Consider the following 18,267-nt stretch of genomic DNA (forward strand, 5'->3'; position numbering starts at 1 on the left):
GAAGGTAAGTTACTAAGGGCACACAGGAAAGGGCAGAACTTGGAGTCCAGCTGAGGCCATGTCCAATGCCTCTATTCTTACCCCTTCATACAGGAGCGGGATATGATCATGGGACTTTTGAACTGCCAATAAGAGCTGTTAACCCTCTTAAGAGCAGGGCTGAGGAAAGAACAGCCCAGTCACATGGGGCTGGGGAAGCCCCTCGCCCCCAGGTCATGGTCTCCAGGTATTGGATGAGGAATAACTCATTAGGCTTCCTTGGTTGGACTCTCCTTTGACCAAGGAGCGGTGCCTGCTCTTTCATTGAGAGAAATGCTGTCCATCAAGCACTTTTAGAAGCACTCAAATGCCTGGTTAATTTTATGAATCAAAAGCAGCTCAGGAATGCTGGACCTGCAATGCGTTAGGCAGGCAGCCAAAAAGGTTCCCTTTACATACTGAGAACCTGCTATCAAAAGGAGGGGTGGATGTATCTTTCACGCTGTGACCAGTATTCCAAGGTCCAGTTTTATCTTCTTGTCACTGTAGGTAATCATGGATGAGAAAGTAAGAAAGGAGGGCTGCTTAAGAGGCCGGGGCTGTTCTTCCTAGCATGTCACTCTCTGGTGTCTTGACTCTCGTTTCTGCCAAACCCTTGGAACCACTCCCACAAAGCTTAGGAATCCCAGAATGTAGTGAGCAAAACACTGCCCCAATCCTGCATAAATGCAAATTGTCATTTTCATTGCATGCCTCATGGGGGAATGTATGTTCACTTCATTTATATAAATACTGGGTGGATTTGCACAAAGGGCATAGAAAGGTAATCTTATTCCATAATACTCTATTTCCCTTTTTAAAACATTCCCTGGAGAAAAAGAACATTTGAAAAAAATTAGGAAAAATTATACATAAGACTTAACATGGAACCATTATGGGTACCCAAGGGAGAGGCAGTCACATTTTCAACTCCTGGCCAAGCCAGCAGCTGCAAGGAGTTGATAAGGATGCAGCTGATGGTTCTGGGGAGCAGAGGAAAGCACACACGAAAGCTTTTGAAAGTCTTGGACTTAGAAAAAGAAGAAGAAAAAAAGAAGTGTCTCCCTCTGCTTCTTACTATCTAGTTCCTTTTTGCATGTTCTGTGAATTTTGAAGAATTACAGATGGGTTCTGGCTAATCACGTATCACTGCTATGGCTTTAATCATTCTAACATTCTTCTCAATTTGCAGGTGTAAACCCCTCCCAACACTGGAAGAGGAAACAGAGACCAGTGCGCTGTGCAGTCTCATTTAACTAGAAGGCACAGCTCCTGCTCTTACCATCATTCTGGGAAATCCCTGCTGCATTTCATGGCCAGGGCAGCACTTCATAGTTGGAAAAGGATGGTGTGGACTTGCTGCAGAGGCCCTAGAGATGGCCATCCTGTGTTCCTGCTCTCCTTCTCACCCAGTTTCTACCCCCCAACCCCCAACAAAAACTCGACAGGTTGTAAGATCTACATTCTGAACCTGCCTTTCAGGGGCTAAGTGTGTTGTGTGTTGCACAGCTCTAGCGGTAGCATAGTCTTGATCATCGGGGTGGAGGTGTCTATTGACTATGGTATGTTGCAGCAGATAGCAGTGAAGTGTCTTGAGGAAGAGGTGTTTTTATCATTTAAAGGTTATGGGGTGTAATAATAAAGACTGCAATTCACAGACCTTGAGCCTAGCAGGCCAATGCCAAGGGCAGAACTGTAGGCCTCAGACAGCACAGTCCCACAGAGGAAGGGGGCTGGTTAGTAAGGGGGAAAGAATGATAGAAGACCACAGTAAATGTAAACAGCCATATTTTCAACATAATTTACTACAGGTCTCTGAAGTGTATATAAAATGTTTTAGTGCAACATCTTACAAATAGTTTTCCTTTAAAAAACAGAAACAAATCAACAGCTCTCTACATCATGCATGGGTAGTTTTCTTACCCCACCGTTTTTTTTCTTCAATAATTAACGCAGAGAAACCATTGTTTGAAAATATGAAAACTTGCTACAGAAACACCCGGTGAAAGAGGGTGTTGTCATATTCATGTCCTAGAATGCGCCTAGCACAGTGTAGTTTTTCATAAATGCAACATTGTAGACATAGATGAATCGAGAGTATTCAGCAGTTTTCCTCCGTCTCAGAAGACTAAAGCTCCAGTAGACAATGCGCAATGAGGTCTCACAGCCACTGGAGGGCACCATTACCATCCATCTGACATCGCATTTCCACAGAAATGGCCAAAGAAAGAAGGTCCTGGGGTTTTTCATAGAAAGCTCGAAAAGTTCAACCTTTGATGCTATCCCCCAGCCCAATACAAAATACACAGAAAAAGCAATTATTAAAATACTGGCTTCGGTTTCTTTTCCTTTCAAATTTCCTGCAATTGCTTTACACATTTAATTGCGTGCAGCACCTACTTCGCTATCGCTGTGAACAGATTCAAACTGAAATCTTAGTTATACATCCCAGTCCCAGCCAGCCCTCTGGCATCCTCCCATTTAGACAGGGGAAACGCCAGTCATCTTCCCTCATTGACTCAGCCTGTAAAGTAGGAGTCAGCAAATTCCCACTGAAAGCCCACATCCCTGAAATAAAGAAATGGAGCAAAAGACCTTCTTTCTTCATGACTGAGCCGCTCCTGTACCTCTAATGTGTTGATGCAGCATAATAAATGAGAATCAGCATGTCAGGCAACAGCAGGATTAAGGTGGTGGTGCCTGCACACTGTCTCACAGGAGGGTACTGGTATATTTGGGGGAGAAAAGGCAGGTCTGTGTGTCTGTCAGAAAATGACTGAGCAATCACTGCCGTGCTCCCCTCAGCTGGGAATCAGCAAAGTATCTGCCGAGCAGCCCAGGCCACCTGCACACCTACAGATCCTTGAAGGATCAGCACAGACACTGGCCTGGGGAATCCCACGGCCTCCCCTGCAGTCTGCTCGTTCTCAGAACAGGGCTTCACTGGAATCTCTTATCAGACTTAGTTCCAGAATCCCTGACGACCTTTTCCAAATTGTGACCCCCTCTTGGGACTCAGGATGCAAGTTCCCAGAGTAAGGGAGATGGCATGCTTGGCCAGAAAAATATGGGAAAGCAACGGTATAAGAACATCTTCATAAAGTGAGCAAAAGGAAATATTTGCAACTGATGATGCCCCAAGAGGGACAAGCATCTGGCACAACAGGGTAAAAGAACAGGGTGACACCAACCATCATGGGGCTCAAGGGGCGTTAAAATAAAAAGCCACGATAACAATGAACCAAACAACCTAGAACCACAGGAGAGATCAAGAAAGGGAAAGGAAAAACCCCACAGACAATGCCTTGTGATCACAGTCTGCTGAGACTAGGCAAACAGAAAGGATGACAAAGGGCTGCGTCTGGACTGCCCCCAGGCTGATATTCTTATGGCAGTGAGAGGCAGGGAGAGAAAAATGAGTAAGGAAGACATCACTATCATTAAGGAAAATCTAATTGGAAGGAAGAAGAAAAACCTAGTCTTCACACCTCCAGGGAGGTAGATATTTCTCTGCACTCTCCAACACCAGGCCCTGGAAGCCCCCCTCCCACCCCTCACTGTCCCACCAAACTTAGTGTCGGTCAGCCCCGTGCCCTCCGTCAGGTGTCTGCCGTGGCTGCTTCGGCCCTGTGCTCAGCTCAGGGGCCCCCTTCCAAGTTCACTGGGCACTTTAAGAGTTTGGCAAAGCACCTGAAGACAAAGGCCCACCTGCTCACAGTTATCAGTTAGAGACCACCCTTGCAGCTCAGAGCAAGCCAACAGCCAGCCTTTCTCCCTTCTCTAGTCACTGGCTTTGACAAATCTGCAGGTCAGTGGCTGCTAAAAGCAGCCCCTGCCCACTTTAATTTGTAAAGTGTGTGCCGTTTGGGGCTTCTGACCCATTCTCCAAGACAGTTTTCTTATTTTTTGGCAAGGATGGGATGAAACCTTTTTTGTCTCCCTGACAGGCCAGGCACCATCTACTTCTAATGGGGTTATGCAGGACGTCTCTTGTACATACACAGTTCTCTGAAGCAAAATTCAGTGCTTCCGTCTTGACTACAAAGTGGTTCCAGTAACTCCAGCTGAGGGAAAAGACAACATACAAATTTTGCCCACACTACACACAATTCTTAAGTCTTGTTAAGAACGTAAAAAATGTTTGGGTATATTTTGATCCATGGGTGGCATTTTCAAATGTGCAAAAACAAAAAGTCTTGGAAGAGATTCCTTGTTACTAGAAAGTTCGTCCTTCCTTTTGCTGTCAGTTGTATGTAAGAGAAATTCGTCCACATTAAGGAATCCAAAAAGGGTAAACCAAAGGGATTTAAAAAGAGTACATTACAAAGAAGAAGCAGCCCTGTAACATCTATCTGAGAATACTAGATAAATCTGTGAGTAGATGTGGCACCTGGAGCTACTCACTACATTACTAAAAACAGAAACAAGAAATCTATAACGGCAGGATCACGACATTTGCGCGCAAATAGCTAACCAACCAAGACTGCCACCGAGAGGCAGTCTGTCTCTGTGACTGACTAGGAACTTGGAACACTTTTCAAGTCCGACAACTTTCCACACACGCACCCCAGAGTTTGGGTGCTGTCAACTGTCCGATCACAGAGCAAGGGAGAGCCTCAGCTCCTCCGTGGCCGACATCCGCTGGGGCATCACCCGCTTAGTCTATGGCCCCTGGGTGGATACTGAGAACAGGGGGCTCCAGGCAAGTGGGGGAGTAGTTGAGGTGTGGCTCTTTGATCCATAGCAGAGGCACCCCATTCTTCCCATCGGAGTTCTTGCTGGAGTTCCGGCTCTTGAAACGCACCAGCAGGATGGTGATGATAAGAATGCCAAAGATGGGGAAAGGGTAGAAGAAGACGAAGTAGAAGAGTGCATCATTGGAGCAGATGATGGACTGGAGGGTGGGACCTGAAAAGGATTGTGAGAGAGACAAGACAATGAGGGCTGAGAACCTGGACTGCTCACATTTCCTTTTGAAGACCTCGCCTGACCCAATGGAAGCTCCTTGGTGACACTCCCAAACCACCTTGTCTTTCCCCTGCTACCACTAATGGTGGAAAATGACTCTTATATTCTTTTTCTCACGACACCTCTCCTAATTTACGGCTGTACGTTCCAACAAAGCAATGCTTCTGTTTTCCATTGAGAGCCATTATTGCTGCTTGGAAAGCCACATAATGAAACATAATTTATTGATTGTGAACTCAACTGCATCTAGGATGGTGAAGAAGCCGCTCTGGTTTAGTCGGAGCCTCCTGCATGGTTGGATTTTACATGCCCCTTTGCACTTAGTTCTGCTACAAACTTCCTTCTCTGGGATTATGACACAATCCCTTCCTGCCAGCTTCTGAGAGCAGTTTTACCAGAAATGACACTTACCTGATTAATGTTATCAATTAAATGTCATTATGGACCACTTAAAACGTCCACAGTGTGTCCGTGGCCACAAAGAACACAGTATTAGTTACAGCTGGATATGGAAGAGAATAAACCAGGTGCCCCAAGACAGGTTGAGAGCTGCTCTATAAGTCATTAGACCTTGGCAGGAGCCTAGCCTCTGGGAGTCCCTGTTTTCTCTGTAAAATAAGGCTGCTGGGTGACCTCTGTGCTCGATGAAGCTTAATTATTACGGACATCCACAATGAACAGGTACAATGTTGCCTAGACTGCTTTGTTTTCGCTTTGAGGCAGTGGGTTATTCAGTGGATCACAGGGTGGTCTATGTATGATGCAGCCTGCTTTCCCGTCCACTGAATAGCTGCTGCTCATCAGTATTATTAAGCACATTTAATCTGCCTCTTATTCGATTTCCAAAGTGTATGAAACTGCTGATAGTCAACCATTGTTGACCTGCAAAACTCCAATTTCATATGGTTCTGTCTAACACAATGTGAACACGGGGTGATCAAGCCAAAAAAATGGTGGCCCAAACTTAAAAAACTCCAATCAAGATTATGTGGCAAAGTGTTTTGACTAAAAAGAAGTTGAAAATTCCAGCAATGTTTTTTCTTTCTGCATTCTAGGCTAACTTTACTATAACACCATTTTTAGTCTAATGTAGTCCACGTTTTGATGGCAAGCCAACCAAGAATGCATTGTTACAACAAATAATTCAGGCCAGCATTACTTCCCCCAGTCTCTGTTCATAGTGGAAGTCCCTCAGAATCATGGAAACTGCATTCTGGGCGGCTGCAAATCCCCTCTCAGCTCTCCTCTAGTATCACAGCCTTTCCAGGCTGGTCCTCCCAACCATACAAGATCCACCTCAACCTCCAAGGCACCCTCCAAAATAACAATGACCCAGAAACTGGAAAAAAAGAAATAATGACTGTGAGGTAGTCAGCCTTCATTTTTTTCCCTTTCCCTTGTGAGTCTAAAACACTTGCTAATTCGCTAAAGACTAGTTCCAATATTCTAAAAAATAACAAAGTAACACCTAACAATATACTAGTATAATGAAGTCTTACTAAAATTGAATCTGGTAGAAGTTTATTATAAAGATTATATGGTATATTATCACTTTAATTTCTATCCCTGTTTTTGCATGGGTAATCAAGGGTCAATTATATGAATTAGTATATCCAATCCTACCATATCTCAAATCCTACTAACAAATGCCCATGACAGTTAAGAAAACTGTTAATAAAATTAGCTGGGTGTGGTGGCAGGCACCTGTAGTCCCAGCTGCTCAGGAGACTGAGGCAGGAGAATGGTGTGAAAGCTTGCGGTGAGCTGAGATTGTACCACTGCACTCCAGCCTGGGCAACAGAGTGAGACTCCATCTCAAAAAAAAAAAAAAAAAAAAACCTGTTTCTTAACCCATAATCAAGCTCACATTTATCTTCCAGACACAACTGGAACCAACAGTGACATCCTTCTTCTGTACTTGAGAAACTCACTTGTATCTAGAACATGGATGCCGATGGGGGCCGACTCCTCTTCTGTCAACCGGTACCATTCCTTCTGAGGGCTGGGCAGCCACTCCTCCACGCGGCAGGAGTAGTTGCCCGTATCTCGAGGGCTTGCCTGCAGCACTGTGAGCCGGTAGAGCACTGGGGAGAGCCTCTGGAAGCGAAGCCTGCCCTCCCAGGGACTGCCCTCTGGGCCAAAGACAGCATCTGGGCCCACACTCAGCAGGGCCATCCGCTCTGTTGGGTCGTCGTCGTCCTCCTCCTCTTCCTCCTCCTCCCCCCTTTCCTCTTCCTGTTCTTCCAGACCAAGGCTGCTCCTTTTCCCCCCAGCTTTAGTCCTCAGGGAATACCAGGCCACAGCGAAGCGGGAGTCCTGGCTGGAGCGGGACACGATGCTACAGTCCAGCTGGAAAGCTGCCTTCTCAGAGACTGTGGCATTGGGGACCACCGTGTCCACCTGCAGGGAAGCATCTGGGGAAGGACAAGGGACAAAGAAGAGAGAAGGGGTTGTTTAAATTTATTTGCTCAAAATAAACTAAATGTCCATCATTAAACACATGATAGTAACATCCATACTGTAGGATACTATGCACCTATTGAAAAGGTATAGGCAGTGCTACAGGTGGAAGTTGATCCGAAAAAGTACAGAACAATGTTACTGTCCATGTCACTGTATGCAGAAAACATATTTTATTTTGACATACATATCTGTTTATATCTGCACAAAATATCTGAGGAAGAATTCATAAGAAGCTGGTAACGTGGTTCCCTGCAGGAATCCTGGGAGGAAGGGATGTTTACTTTCACTGTAACCCCTTGTAGTGGCTAAATAGTGTCCCTCCAAAATGCATGTCCACCGGGAACCTCAGAATGTGATTATTTGGAAATAGCATCTTTGCAGATGTACTTAGCTAAGAGGAGGTCTTACTGGATTAGGGTGGGCCCTAAATCCAGTGGCTGGTGCTATGAACTGAACTGGTCCTCCTCCAAATTAATATGCTGACTTCCTAAGCCACGATGTGACTACGTTTGGAGGTAGGACGTTCAGGAGGTAATTTAAGTTAAATGAGGTCATAAGGCTGACTGAGACCCTAATCCAGTAAGATTGGTGACTTATAAGAAGAAGAGAGAAGATCTCTCTCCAGGTGCACACACCGAGGAAAGACTATTCAAGGACACAGCAAGAAGGCGTCATCTGCAGGTCAGAAGAGCTCTTACTAGAACCCAGCCATGCTGGTGCCCTGACCTCAGACTTCCAGCCTCTAGGACTGTGAGAAAATACATTTCTGTTGTTTAAGCTACCCAGTCTATAGTATTTTGTTATGGTAGCTGAGCAGACGAAGATAACTACTGTTCTTATGAGCACAGGAGGGGACACAGAGAGAAAGTGGCCATATAATGATGGAGGCCCAAATAGGAGTGAACCAGGGAATGCCTGTGGCTATAAGGTACTGGCAAAGGCCAGGAAGCATTCTTCCCTAGAGTCTTCACGGGGAGCAAAGCTATGATGACATCCTGATTTTGGACTTCTGGCCTGCAGAACTGCAAGAGAATACATTTCTTTTGTTTTAAACAATCAAGTTTATACTAATTTGTTATGGTAGCCCTGGGAAGTTAAAACACCCATGCAGTAACTTAAATTTAAATTGTGTGCATGTAGCTTATTGCCTAAAACACAGTGAACCCAAGGAGATCAATATCTCTCCAAGGATTAAAGCCAAATAACAGACGATAAGGTTGAAAGGGCCCTTCCTTGTGAGTACAGATGTCTCAGGAGGATGTACGCAAAGTGTCCTCCCCACTTAGGCAGGAGACACAGAGTACACAGAGAGGGACCCCAAGCAGGTGAGTCACATCTCACAGATGCCAAAAGACTCGAATCTGTTTTGCTTTTTTTTTTTTTTCTGGCTCACTGTGGTATGTTCTAAACAAATAATTCACTCCCTAACTCCTAAAAGGCCTCCCTTTGGCTCTGTTTATGAAATGTTCATGAAAGATGCCAATGTAATGTAAACCAAAGTAGAGATACCAAATCAGATCCTACTTGGATGAAGACCAAATAGGAGCACTTTCCAAGTATGGTCCTGGGCTTTCAACCAATAGGCTTAGTGTCGCTCACAGGTGAACACAAAGCTGGGCTTTCCATTGCTCTTGTGGAGGCTCTGCCAAGCCCCTCTGCACCCGCCTCCTGCACCCACCTGGAACCCCAGTGTGCACTGCTGGCACAGGAGGGCTCAGTAACCAGCTACAGGTGGCAGGCCCAGCTCTCTCAGGGACAAGAACATGCTTGAGAACAGAAAATGTCCGGGTGGGGACTTATTCAGTCAGTTCACAGGTAACTCAAACTCACTCAACTCCTCAGTTCTAACTCCAAGGCCACTGGAGAGCCCTACTACAGACCAAGGGGAGCTCCCGCGCACCCCCCCATCCCGTGCTTTTCTCCTCCAGAGTCTAAATATAGTATCCTCAGGCTCCTGGTGACTGGCTAAGGTGCCAAGGGAGGTGGCCCTGGGCAATGTGCAATGGAACTTATCATGGCCAGGGGCAAGATGGCTGGAGACCATCAGGCATTTAGCTCCTCAGAAATGCCTCCTCCCTCTTCACTCTCCTTTTGCTTTCTTGTCTTTTAACCAGTTACATTTTCCTTGGCCCCTTCAAATGCCTTGCCTGCATAAATGACTCAATACAAGTTTTTTGAAAGAAATTAATTTCCACCTTCCCACAATCTCTCTCCCCTTAACGTGTTTCTCTACCAATTTGGTTCCCTGCATCTGCCCGCTTCTAGAATATGCCAACCCTCTTCCCTGTTTGGACTTTAATACTCTCTTCTTTTCCAAGTATAAGCCACAGAAAGATGCCGACCTCTGCCACTGCTGTGTGATGCTAACAGCTCCCCTGGCTCTCACTGTGACCGCCGATTCCTGGCCTGTGTGTGATGCTTGTGGTTTTCTCCCTTCCCCAGTTGTGTGAGCCCAACACAACTACTAATCTGCAATCTTAGTGAGGGTGGGAGCCCTTCCTTCCATGTATTTCAGATTATAGTGAATATCAACCCTCAGCAGCCGAAGGTGATTATTTTCCTAACAATACTTTTAGAGCTACATTATTTCAAGTCTTCCATGTGTTTAACATATCCCTCCAAAAAAAATCTTTGAAGTACATCTGCACAATGAGTGTTACAAAACCAGTAAAAATGGTGGCTATGAAATGCTTTCATAGACATGGAAAAATGCTCATAAAAGAAAGTTGAGCGGGAAAAAAGATCACATAAAACAGTAAGATCCTGACTTTGTTTACAGACAGAGGAAATATGAAGACATGAGGCAAAGATCAAAAAATATACACCAAATTATTAATAGTAGATATCTGTAGGCCGTGAGATTATGGCTAACTTTTCTTTTCAAAATTATACTTTTCTGTTTTCCGGTGTTTTGTAATTAGTACAATCAACCTATGCAATCAGGGACAGATGGACAAATGGACCAGAAGGCAGAGGCTGATCCAGGCTTGCTCACAGGGTTGAACAGGAGGCAGACACAAGGCTAACGGTTCAGGTCCATGTTGGAAGCACACAGTGTGGCAGGAGGGAAGCCTGGGTGGTCACTCCGCCTTCACCTGCTAGCTGGGTGGTGATTCGCTCCAAGCTTTGGTTCCTCATGAGTAAACCTTACCACTCAGGGTTATTGTGAAGACTGAACATAAGTCTCCTAACTATGGCTGGGATGTAGCTGTACTCAATAAACATCTGTCTCCTCCCACTCCATCTGGGGGCCTCAGTGGTGACTTGCAGAATGGGTGGGAGTTGAGCGGGGGCACTCAGCTGCCATTCTCTCAATTTCACCTTTGGGAAAAGACATGCAGCCATTTCTAGGCAAGGTAAAAAGCAAAACATATATATAAATAAAAGCTCATGGAAAAATAGGAGTTAACTCAAAGTGGAGGTGATTTCCCCTGCAGCTTAGGCAAGACACAGGCGAGTGAGATACTGCCCATTTCCTGTAACCAAGGCTGCAGCACTTTCCTGAAGCATGTTCCATGATGTAAGGGACACCACCCTGGAGATCCAATGTTCCACCAACAAAATGAGCTGCTCTACTCAGACATAAAGACGTGATGAAAACTTCCAATAGTGCCCCAGGCCACAAATGTGAATGTTGGGATGCTCAGAAAACAAACAAGATACTGATGGGGTCACAAATTCACTTCTGCTCAAGGTCCTTACAGGAACCATCGACTTTTCATTCTAACATGAATGGATGATGCTGTGATGTTGCAAAGGACATGGGAATCCTACACACCGTAGCTTTAATTATGTGTTTAAATGTACAACAACAATTATATCTAGTAATTATATGCATTTAGATATTTAGAAACAGCAATAAAGACAAGAAAAACAAAAGGCCACACAGAATAGTTATTAGTACTAATAAAATTATTGGGACCAGGCGCGGTAGCTCACAGCTGTAATCCCAGCACTTTGAAAAGCTGAGGCTGGGGGAGGTGGGGGGACAATCACGAGGTCAGGAGATCAAGACCAGCTTGGCCAACATGGTGAAACCCCGTCTCTACTAAAAATACAAACATTAGCTGGGTGTGGAGGCATGTGCCTGTAGTCCCAGCTACTCGGGAGGCTGAGGCAGGAGAATCGCTTGAATCTGGGAGGTGGAGGTTGCAGTGAGCCAAGATAGCATCACTGCACTCTGCACTCCAGTCTGGGCGACAAAGTGAGACCCATTTCAAAAAAAAAAAATTATTGGAAGTCAAAGAGTGAAGGCTGCACACAATTCATTATTTTCTATTTAAAGCATGTAAATCGATTATTTTCCACTGAAAATCCACAAGCCAAATTTTCTTAACAACATGGTTATTGTTTCAAGATTTTTGTCATATCTACCATTTGTTCAAATCTGGAAAAAGGAAATATTCTATGACCTGGAATAATGAATGGCCAGATTTTATTCTAATTAATAAATCAAATCACCTTATGCCAAAGCCAGATGTGCAATTTTCCATTCACAAGAAAAAAAATTCAGGCAATTTTGAATATAAATGCATACACATGTAGACACTCATATATTTAACTGCAAATAATTTATTAATAAACTAATTTTATCCAGTGCATAAAATAGTTTACTTAAATGGGAAACACCAGAGGGAGTGGAAGCTTGGGGACATAGACTCTCACCTGGTCGCATGACTGTCAGAGCTGTCTGCCCAGCGGTGTCCTCTGCCCGCTTATACCACATGCCACTGGGGCTGGGCAGCCACTCCTCCACATGGCAGCTGTAAGTGCCGCTGTCCTGCACAGCCACGTTCTGGATAAAGAGCCGGTACACGCCGGGGGAAGGACTCTCCAAATGCAGCCGCCCCTTCAGATTGTTCTTGGCTGCCTGCTCTCCATAGTGGAAGGTGGCGTCACGGCTCAAGCGGGCCACAGTCTCCCGCTCAGGGTGGTTGGGCTTCCATACGAACCATTCCACCACGAGCTGGGAGGTTATGCTGGTACGGTTGAGAACCACACACTCCAGCTGCACCTGCCGGGTCTCCAGAACCGACAGGTTCCCCTGGGCTTGGCTGAGCCTCAGGCGGCTGTCTGGAACAGTAAGGAAAGAGATGTCAGTGACAAGAGAACAACAAACAATTCATATGCACCCTTTCCCAGGGTAGGTGAATGGGTGCCTTCCAAATACAGAAGGACGGCAGCACACACTCCATTAAGAGGAACGTTTCTCAGATGTGGCTCCCTGAACATTCTGAGTTCCTTGATCATGTGTTAGAATGTCTGGGTTTCAAGGAGTTCAATGTTACAATAACAGCTGTCCCAAAGTCATAGCCCTCATCAGTTCTGATGCTCACAGGAGGATGAGCGCAAGCTGTAGAGACTGCACATCCAAATGACAATGGACCACAAAGCATGTGGCTGGCCGAGGCAGGTGGCTGGGAAGGGCCAGGGAAGGGGATGGTGAGAAACCCCTGAAAAGCAAGAGTAAACTTTTAAAACTGACCATATGATGGCTAGAAAATGATGGGCTGCCAACCACAAAAGAACTTCAGGGGAAACCCAGTTTAATCTGTTCATGTGTTAGCCCTAAGAACTGTAGTCCTCAGTTTCCTTACAAAAACCCACACAGGTTCCCTCTTAGGTTGGGAATGGAACTAGTATGACATCAGTAAAGAAAAGACTGCCGGGCAAGGTGGCTCACACCTGTAATCCCAGCATTTTGGGAGGCTGAGGTGGGCAGATCACTTGAGGCCAGGAGTTTGAGACCAGCCTGGCCAACACGGTGAAATCCCATCTCTACTAAAAATACAAAAATTAGCTGGGTGTGGTGGTATGTGCCTGTAATCCCAGCTACTCTGGAGGTGAAGGTTGCAGTGAGCTAAGATCGTGCCACTGCGCTCCAACCTGGGCAATAGAGTGAGACTCTGTCTCAAAAAAAAAGAAAAAGAAAAGACTGCTACTGATGGAACTGGGTGCTTTGAAAACTCAGCCAAGCAGCGTCTCCTCCAGTAGAAAAGTGTCTTGAATGACAGCATGCCCCGATGGCATGCTCGTAATTTCACAGGGGCCCAAATGAGTCTATCAGGACCAGAGGTATCTAGAAGCTGTGACACATGGCACAATGCACAGTAGCACCTCAGGAATGAGACTTCTGAGTGACATTAGAGGAGGGGAGGCTGGGCACTTTCACTCCTTACTTTCTACACACTTCAATACTGCCTGGATGTTTTACAACATTCATGATTACTTCTGTAATTAAAAAGTCAGAAAATATAAAATAACAAAATATATTTTAAATAACCAGTCTCCCTTTCTCCCTCACCATCCAAAAAATACACATATAAAAGAAGATATTGACTCTGGTTGTCTTAGGGTTGAAAGGTTTTTTTTGTTGAGTTTTGTTTTGTTTGGGATGTGTGTGTGTGTGTGTGTGTGTGTGTGTGTGTGTATGTATGTATTTTCCAAAAGCTCTGTAAGTGTAGGCTTTCTCAGCAGAGAAAAGAAAAAAACTAGAAGCAGAGAAAAAAGAGAGAAAACGACACAAATCAAAACTGTCAACTGAAACGGGGAAAGCTGTTTTACTTGGTGTCCTCTGAGTTCCATGTTTACAGTGTTAAAGTTCACTGTAACAGAGACTTCACTAAATGTGTTGAGGGGGATCCTTCTAGTCCTTCCGCACTATCCCACTTAGCTTGACTGTAGTCTCAGAGAGGGAAATCCCCTCAATAAATTTAGGATCCTCCAAGAATCTCTTGGTTCCAGTACAAATGAGGAAAGGAAAAAATGATGATGACTAGAGCGGAAATGCAGAGTGGTGGGGGTGCTCATGTTCTTTCAGTAGTGAAAATAATTAGAACTGAAAACAGATGAAAAATAGGAACCAAAAGAACACTGGTGGGCCTAATGACAACCTTCCATTTTCAAAAGCCCCAGGGACTGGCCTGAAGTCAGGACATAGGTCACCGAAAATGCCAACGGGAATCACTTCAGACCAGAGCTTCCTGTTTAACGCACCAGCAGAGGTTAGCAGAAAATGCCACTGTGAGGTCAGTGAGAATCTCTGGGAATATCATATCCTCAGGCAAAGGAGGGGAACAGGCCCACTGCATTCAGCAGGGGACAGGCCACATCTGGAGTTTGGTGTCGGGTTCCACTGGCTTCCTGAACAGACCTCCTTAGGAGACAAGTAATAGAGAAGAAAACCAAGTCCCTAGGCTTACTCAGGAGGCTTCAATTCTAGTAGAAGAGACAGAAAACAAATGTGTACATATACACATTCCAGTATAAAAATAGTAAGACATAGTAACTGATAAATCAATTATAAGTAAATACTTCATAATTGCTTATATATGAATAAGTAAACGAACAGAATGTCAGGTGGTGATATGTGTTGTGAAAGGGCTGGGGAAAGTAAATCTAGAGTGATGAGGGGGCTACATTTAAGTTAAAATGAGCTAGGAATCCCTCTTCACGGAAGAGCAAGACAAATGAATACCTATGGCCAACATGTTCCAGGCTAAGAGAACAATAAGTACAAAGGCCTTAGGGTGTTCAAGGAAAGCAACCACTTATTCCTTATTCAACCAATGTTTACTGAAAGTACCATGCCAGTGGCTGACGATATAAGATAAAGCCTTGTCCTCGACATGCTTACAGTGTAGTATAGAAGAAATGCAAACCATTATTAGACTGTGTATTTTAGAAGGGACCCCTATTGGTATAGGAGAAATCAGGGTAGGCTTCTTGGAGGTGGTGCTGGATGAAGTCTTAGGGATGGGGTGAAGACAAGGGAGAAGCAGCAGGAGAAACACATTCCAGACAACGAGGGCAGCACAAGCAAAGGCATGGAGATGAGACTCTGAGTGGTAACACAGCACCTCCCATGGCCCATCAGGAAGGACAGGCAGCGACAACAACAAATTGTAGGGATGTGAGAATGAGGGATAGAGAGGCCCTTAAGACTCCACTATGTGAGAAGAAGTTGAAAGAACTGAAGATCTTTAACAGAGAAGGGGAGACTGAGAGGGGCATACACTTCATGTATTTGAAAGGAAATGGTCCAGACCTCTCTTCGGTTGTTCCAGAGGCAGATCTAAAATGGGAAATTACAGGACGGTGAACTTTTTAACAATCAGAGCTGCCCAAAAGTGGAACTGAGGCTTGCGGAGTGAGTAACTCTCCCTCTCTGGAAGCATTCTGGCAGAGGTTTAGTGCCACCTGTGAGGCAGAGGAATAAGGGCTACACCATGGGGTCAAAGAAGGGCCAGAGGAGGAATGATTCAGTTGGAGATAGGAAGGGCTTGTCTGGGCTGGGCTGGGAGCTAAGGAAGAAGGGGGATACAGATGCATAAAACCAGAAAATGCCTTCTAGGTAGAAACTCTGGGTGTGGAGCTGGTGCCAGCCCAAGATTCAGGGTGCAAACTGCAAACCCAGAAGGAGATTCAGGAGCTGCCATTAATCCTGCCTTGCCACATTTTGCTAACCACAGCCGCCCTGCTCCTTGGTGAAGATGGTGTTCACAGAAGCAGAGTCAAGGATGTTTCCATGAGTCTGCCGTCAACATCAGAACCCACTGCAGGTAAAATGGATGGGGTTGCAGTGTGCTAGGGCAATGGTCTGTGTACCTGCACCCACACCCAGCATGCACCTTGCAGACAGTCTCTCTATACCAGCCCTATAGAGCCCCACCCACCCCCAGGCAGTCTCTGCACTAAACCCACTGGCCCAGGACAGCCATGCCATGCAGCCTTACCTGGCTGTTTCACAGTGACTTCTGTGCGCCCAGAAACCTCCTCTGCCAGCTTGTACCAGGCGTAGTTGGGGCTCAGCAGCCACTCCTCCACGTGGCAGTAGTAGCTGCCGCTGTCGCTGACCTCGGCTCTCTGGACCGTGAGGCTGAACAGGCCCCCCGACACATGCCTCTCAAACTGGAGCCTGGCTCTCAGGCCCTCCTCCTCGGCGTAAGTGCCGTATTCGAAGGCGGAGTTGTGGGTGGTCTTCAGGATGAGCTTGCCGTCCGCATCCGAAGGCTTGTGGACGTACCAGAGCACCGCAAAGTGGGAGTTCTGGCTGGTCTGAGACTTGACTGAGCAGTTCAACTGAATGGGCCTGTTTTCCACCAGGGTGAGGGTCCTCTTTGATTTGCTCACCTGCAGCTTTGTCACTGCAAAGGAAAGGGGAACAGAGGAATCACCACACACTCCCAGAAACATGGCCCATCCACCTCCGGCTCTGAGCCGGGTTTCCTCCAGCACAGTTCCTGGGGGATTTAACACCGACTGGCTTCAGTGTGAGGAAGGCAGCACGAAGCCTAGGCCACCCCTAAACATCCTTCCCTGTCTCCTCCTTGCCATACCCCTGGTTTAGGCCTTCACCATCTCTCCCCTCTCCGCTGCCTGCACAGCCCACCATCACAGGGCCTCCTGGGGTGATCCCACCGAAATACAAATCTAGCTATATCAGGTCTCTGCTTGAAAAGTTTAATGGCTCCGAACTACCTAAGGGCTAGAGAGAAACAATTCCTTTTCACAGCACAAAGTCCCTTCAGGATCTGGCCTTCACCCAAGTGTCCTGACTCATCTCTCATGACTCACCCTCAAGCACCCTCCACAGGCGCACGCAACTGGTGCAGTTTCCCCTGAGCGTTGGCCTTTGCCTTGCCGTCCTCTCTGCCTGTCTCCTTCTGCCACCTCCCACCCTGACCCTTCTCTCCACTTATCCCTCACTCCCATCCCCCTGGGCTCGATACCCTTCCTCAGCACCCTCTATATATCTCTGGGCTGTGTGTCCTCATATCTCTCTCCCATATCCTAGATGGTGAGCTCCCCCAGGGCAGGGATCAGGCTCTTTCCACTCAATCAGCCAGTATTTACAGAGGCCCACTCAGTTTCCCACAGGATGCTAAGTGCTGGGGATGCCCTGAAGAGTAAGCCGGAGTCCCAGCCCTCATGGGGTGGACTGCCTAGTGGACATTCTCACTGATGCAGCCCCAGAACCTAGCACAGCGCCTGGTCCAGGAAAGCGTTCAATCAGTGCTTGCTGAAATAGGTGAATGAGTGGGTGAGCGAATGAGAGCGCATTGGAGAAACACGGCAACAGGTAAATAGAGGATGCTGGGGGGGAGGGGCTTCCTCTGGGGGAGTGAGAGAGAAGGCCAAGAAGACAGCAAACCATGGGACAAGGCAAAGCCAACTGTAGTCCTCCCTCCTCCTCACTGTCCCACTCCAAAAACAGAGAAGAGGGCAGCCTGTGGAGCGCCTCCCCAGCAGCTAGTGGCAAGAAGCCAAAGTGTAATGAAATCCATCTTAGGAAGGTGATTTGAGATCTTACCCACCCCATTATCATTAACCTTGACTCTGCATTCCCCCACCCACCCACCCTCTCCCGCTACTAAAAATGAAAAAAAAAAAAAAAATTCTAAGTTCCTCTTAGGGAACTAATAGTACAAGCATTGTTCCACCTCCACCACTCTCTTCACACTTAGTTTTTTGGCCACAGGGACCAAACCACTTCCCAGCTGAGAAAGAAAGCAGGGGCAGGGTGCAGATTCCACCCAGGTACAGCAACCTGGGCCTCCTCCAGCTGAACTTATGTAGGGCAGGGGCAGGGGAGGGATGCCTGGCCAGGCTCCACACTTTGCTGGTCAGACTCTGTTTCTTTAATCCAGCTCAACCCAAGGAACTGCATCTAGATCCAGGACCCAGCCCACTGGTCATGACCCTGGCCTGCCAGCTCGCTTAAGCTTGGTTTAGCAGCATCAAGGGTTGAGTCCCACGCATCACGGAACCAAAACTTGTGAAAGCCACAGACTGCCACTTGGTCTCCCTATAACACAC

At 46.4% G+C, this 18,267-nt stretch overlaps 1 protein-coding gene across 4 annotated transcripts in view; it reads right to left on the reverse strand.

Annotated features, from left to right (window-relative positions):
- Positions 1-1,805: 1,805 nt before the first annotated feature.
- IGSF3 (immunoglobulin superfamily member 3) overlaps positions 1,806-18,267 on the reverse strand; it is a 93,688-nt gene continuing 77,226 nt past the window's right edge. For all 4 annotated transcript variants that reach the window (XM_010367903.2, XM_010367902.2, XM_030935295.1 and 1 more), the window contains 4 exons: positions 16,185-16,595; positions 12,115-12,522; positions 6,918-7,400; positions 1,806-4,926 (listed from right to left, as the gene is read on the reverse strand). In XM_010367903.2, coding sequence (XP_010366205.1) covers positions 4,676-4,926; positions 6,918-7,400; positions 12,115-12,522; positions 16,185-16,595 — 1,553 coding nt within the window. In that variant the 3' untranslated portion in view covers positions 1,806-4,675. The remainder of the gene's footprint in view (positions 4,927-6,917; positions 7,401-12,114; positions 12,523-16,184; positions 16,596-18,267) is intronic.

Source organism: Rhinopithecus roxellana, chromosome 8, assembly GCF_007565055.1.
Source record: "Rhinopithecus roxellana isolate Shanxi Qingling chromosome 8, ASM756505v1, whole genome shotgun sequence".
NCBI lineage: Eukaryota > Metazoa > Chordata > Mammalia > Primates > Cercopithecidae > Rhinopithecus > Rhinopithecus roxellana.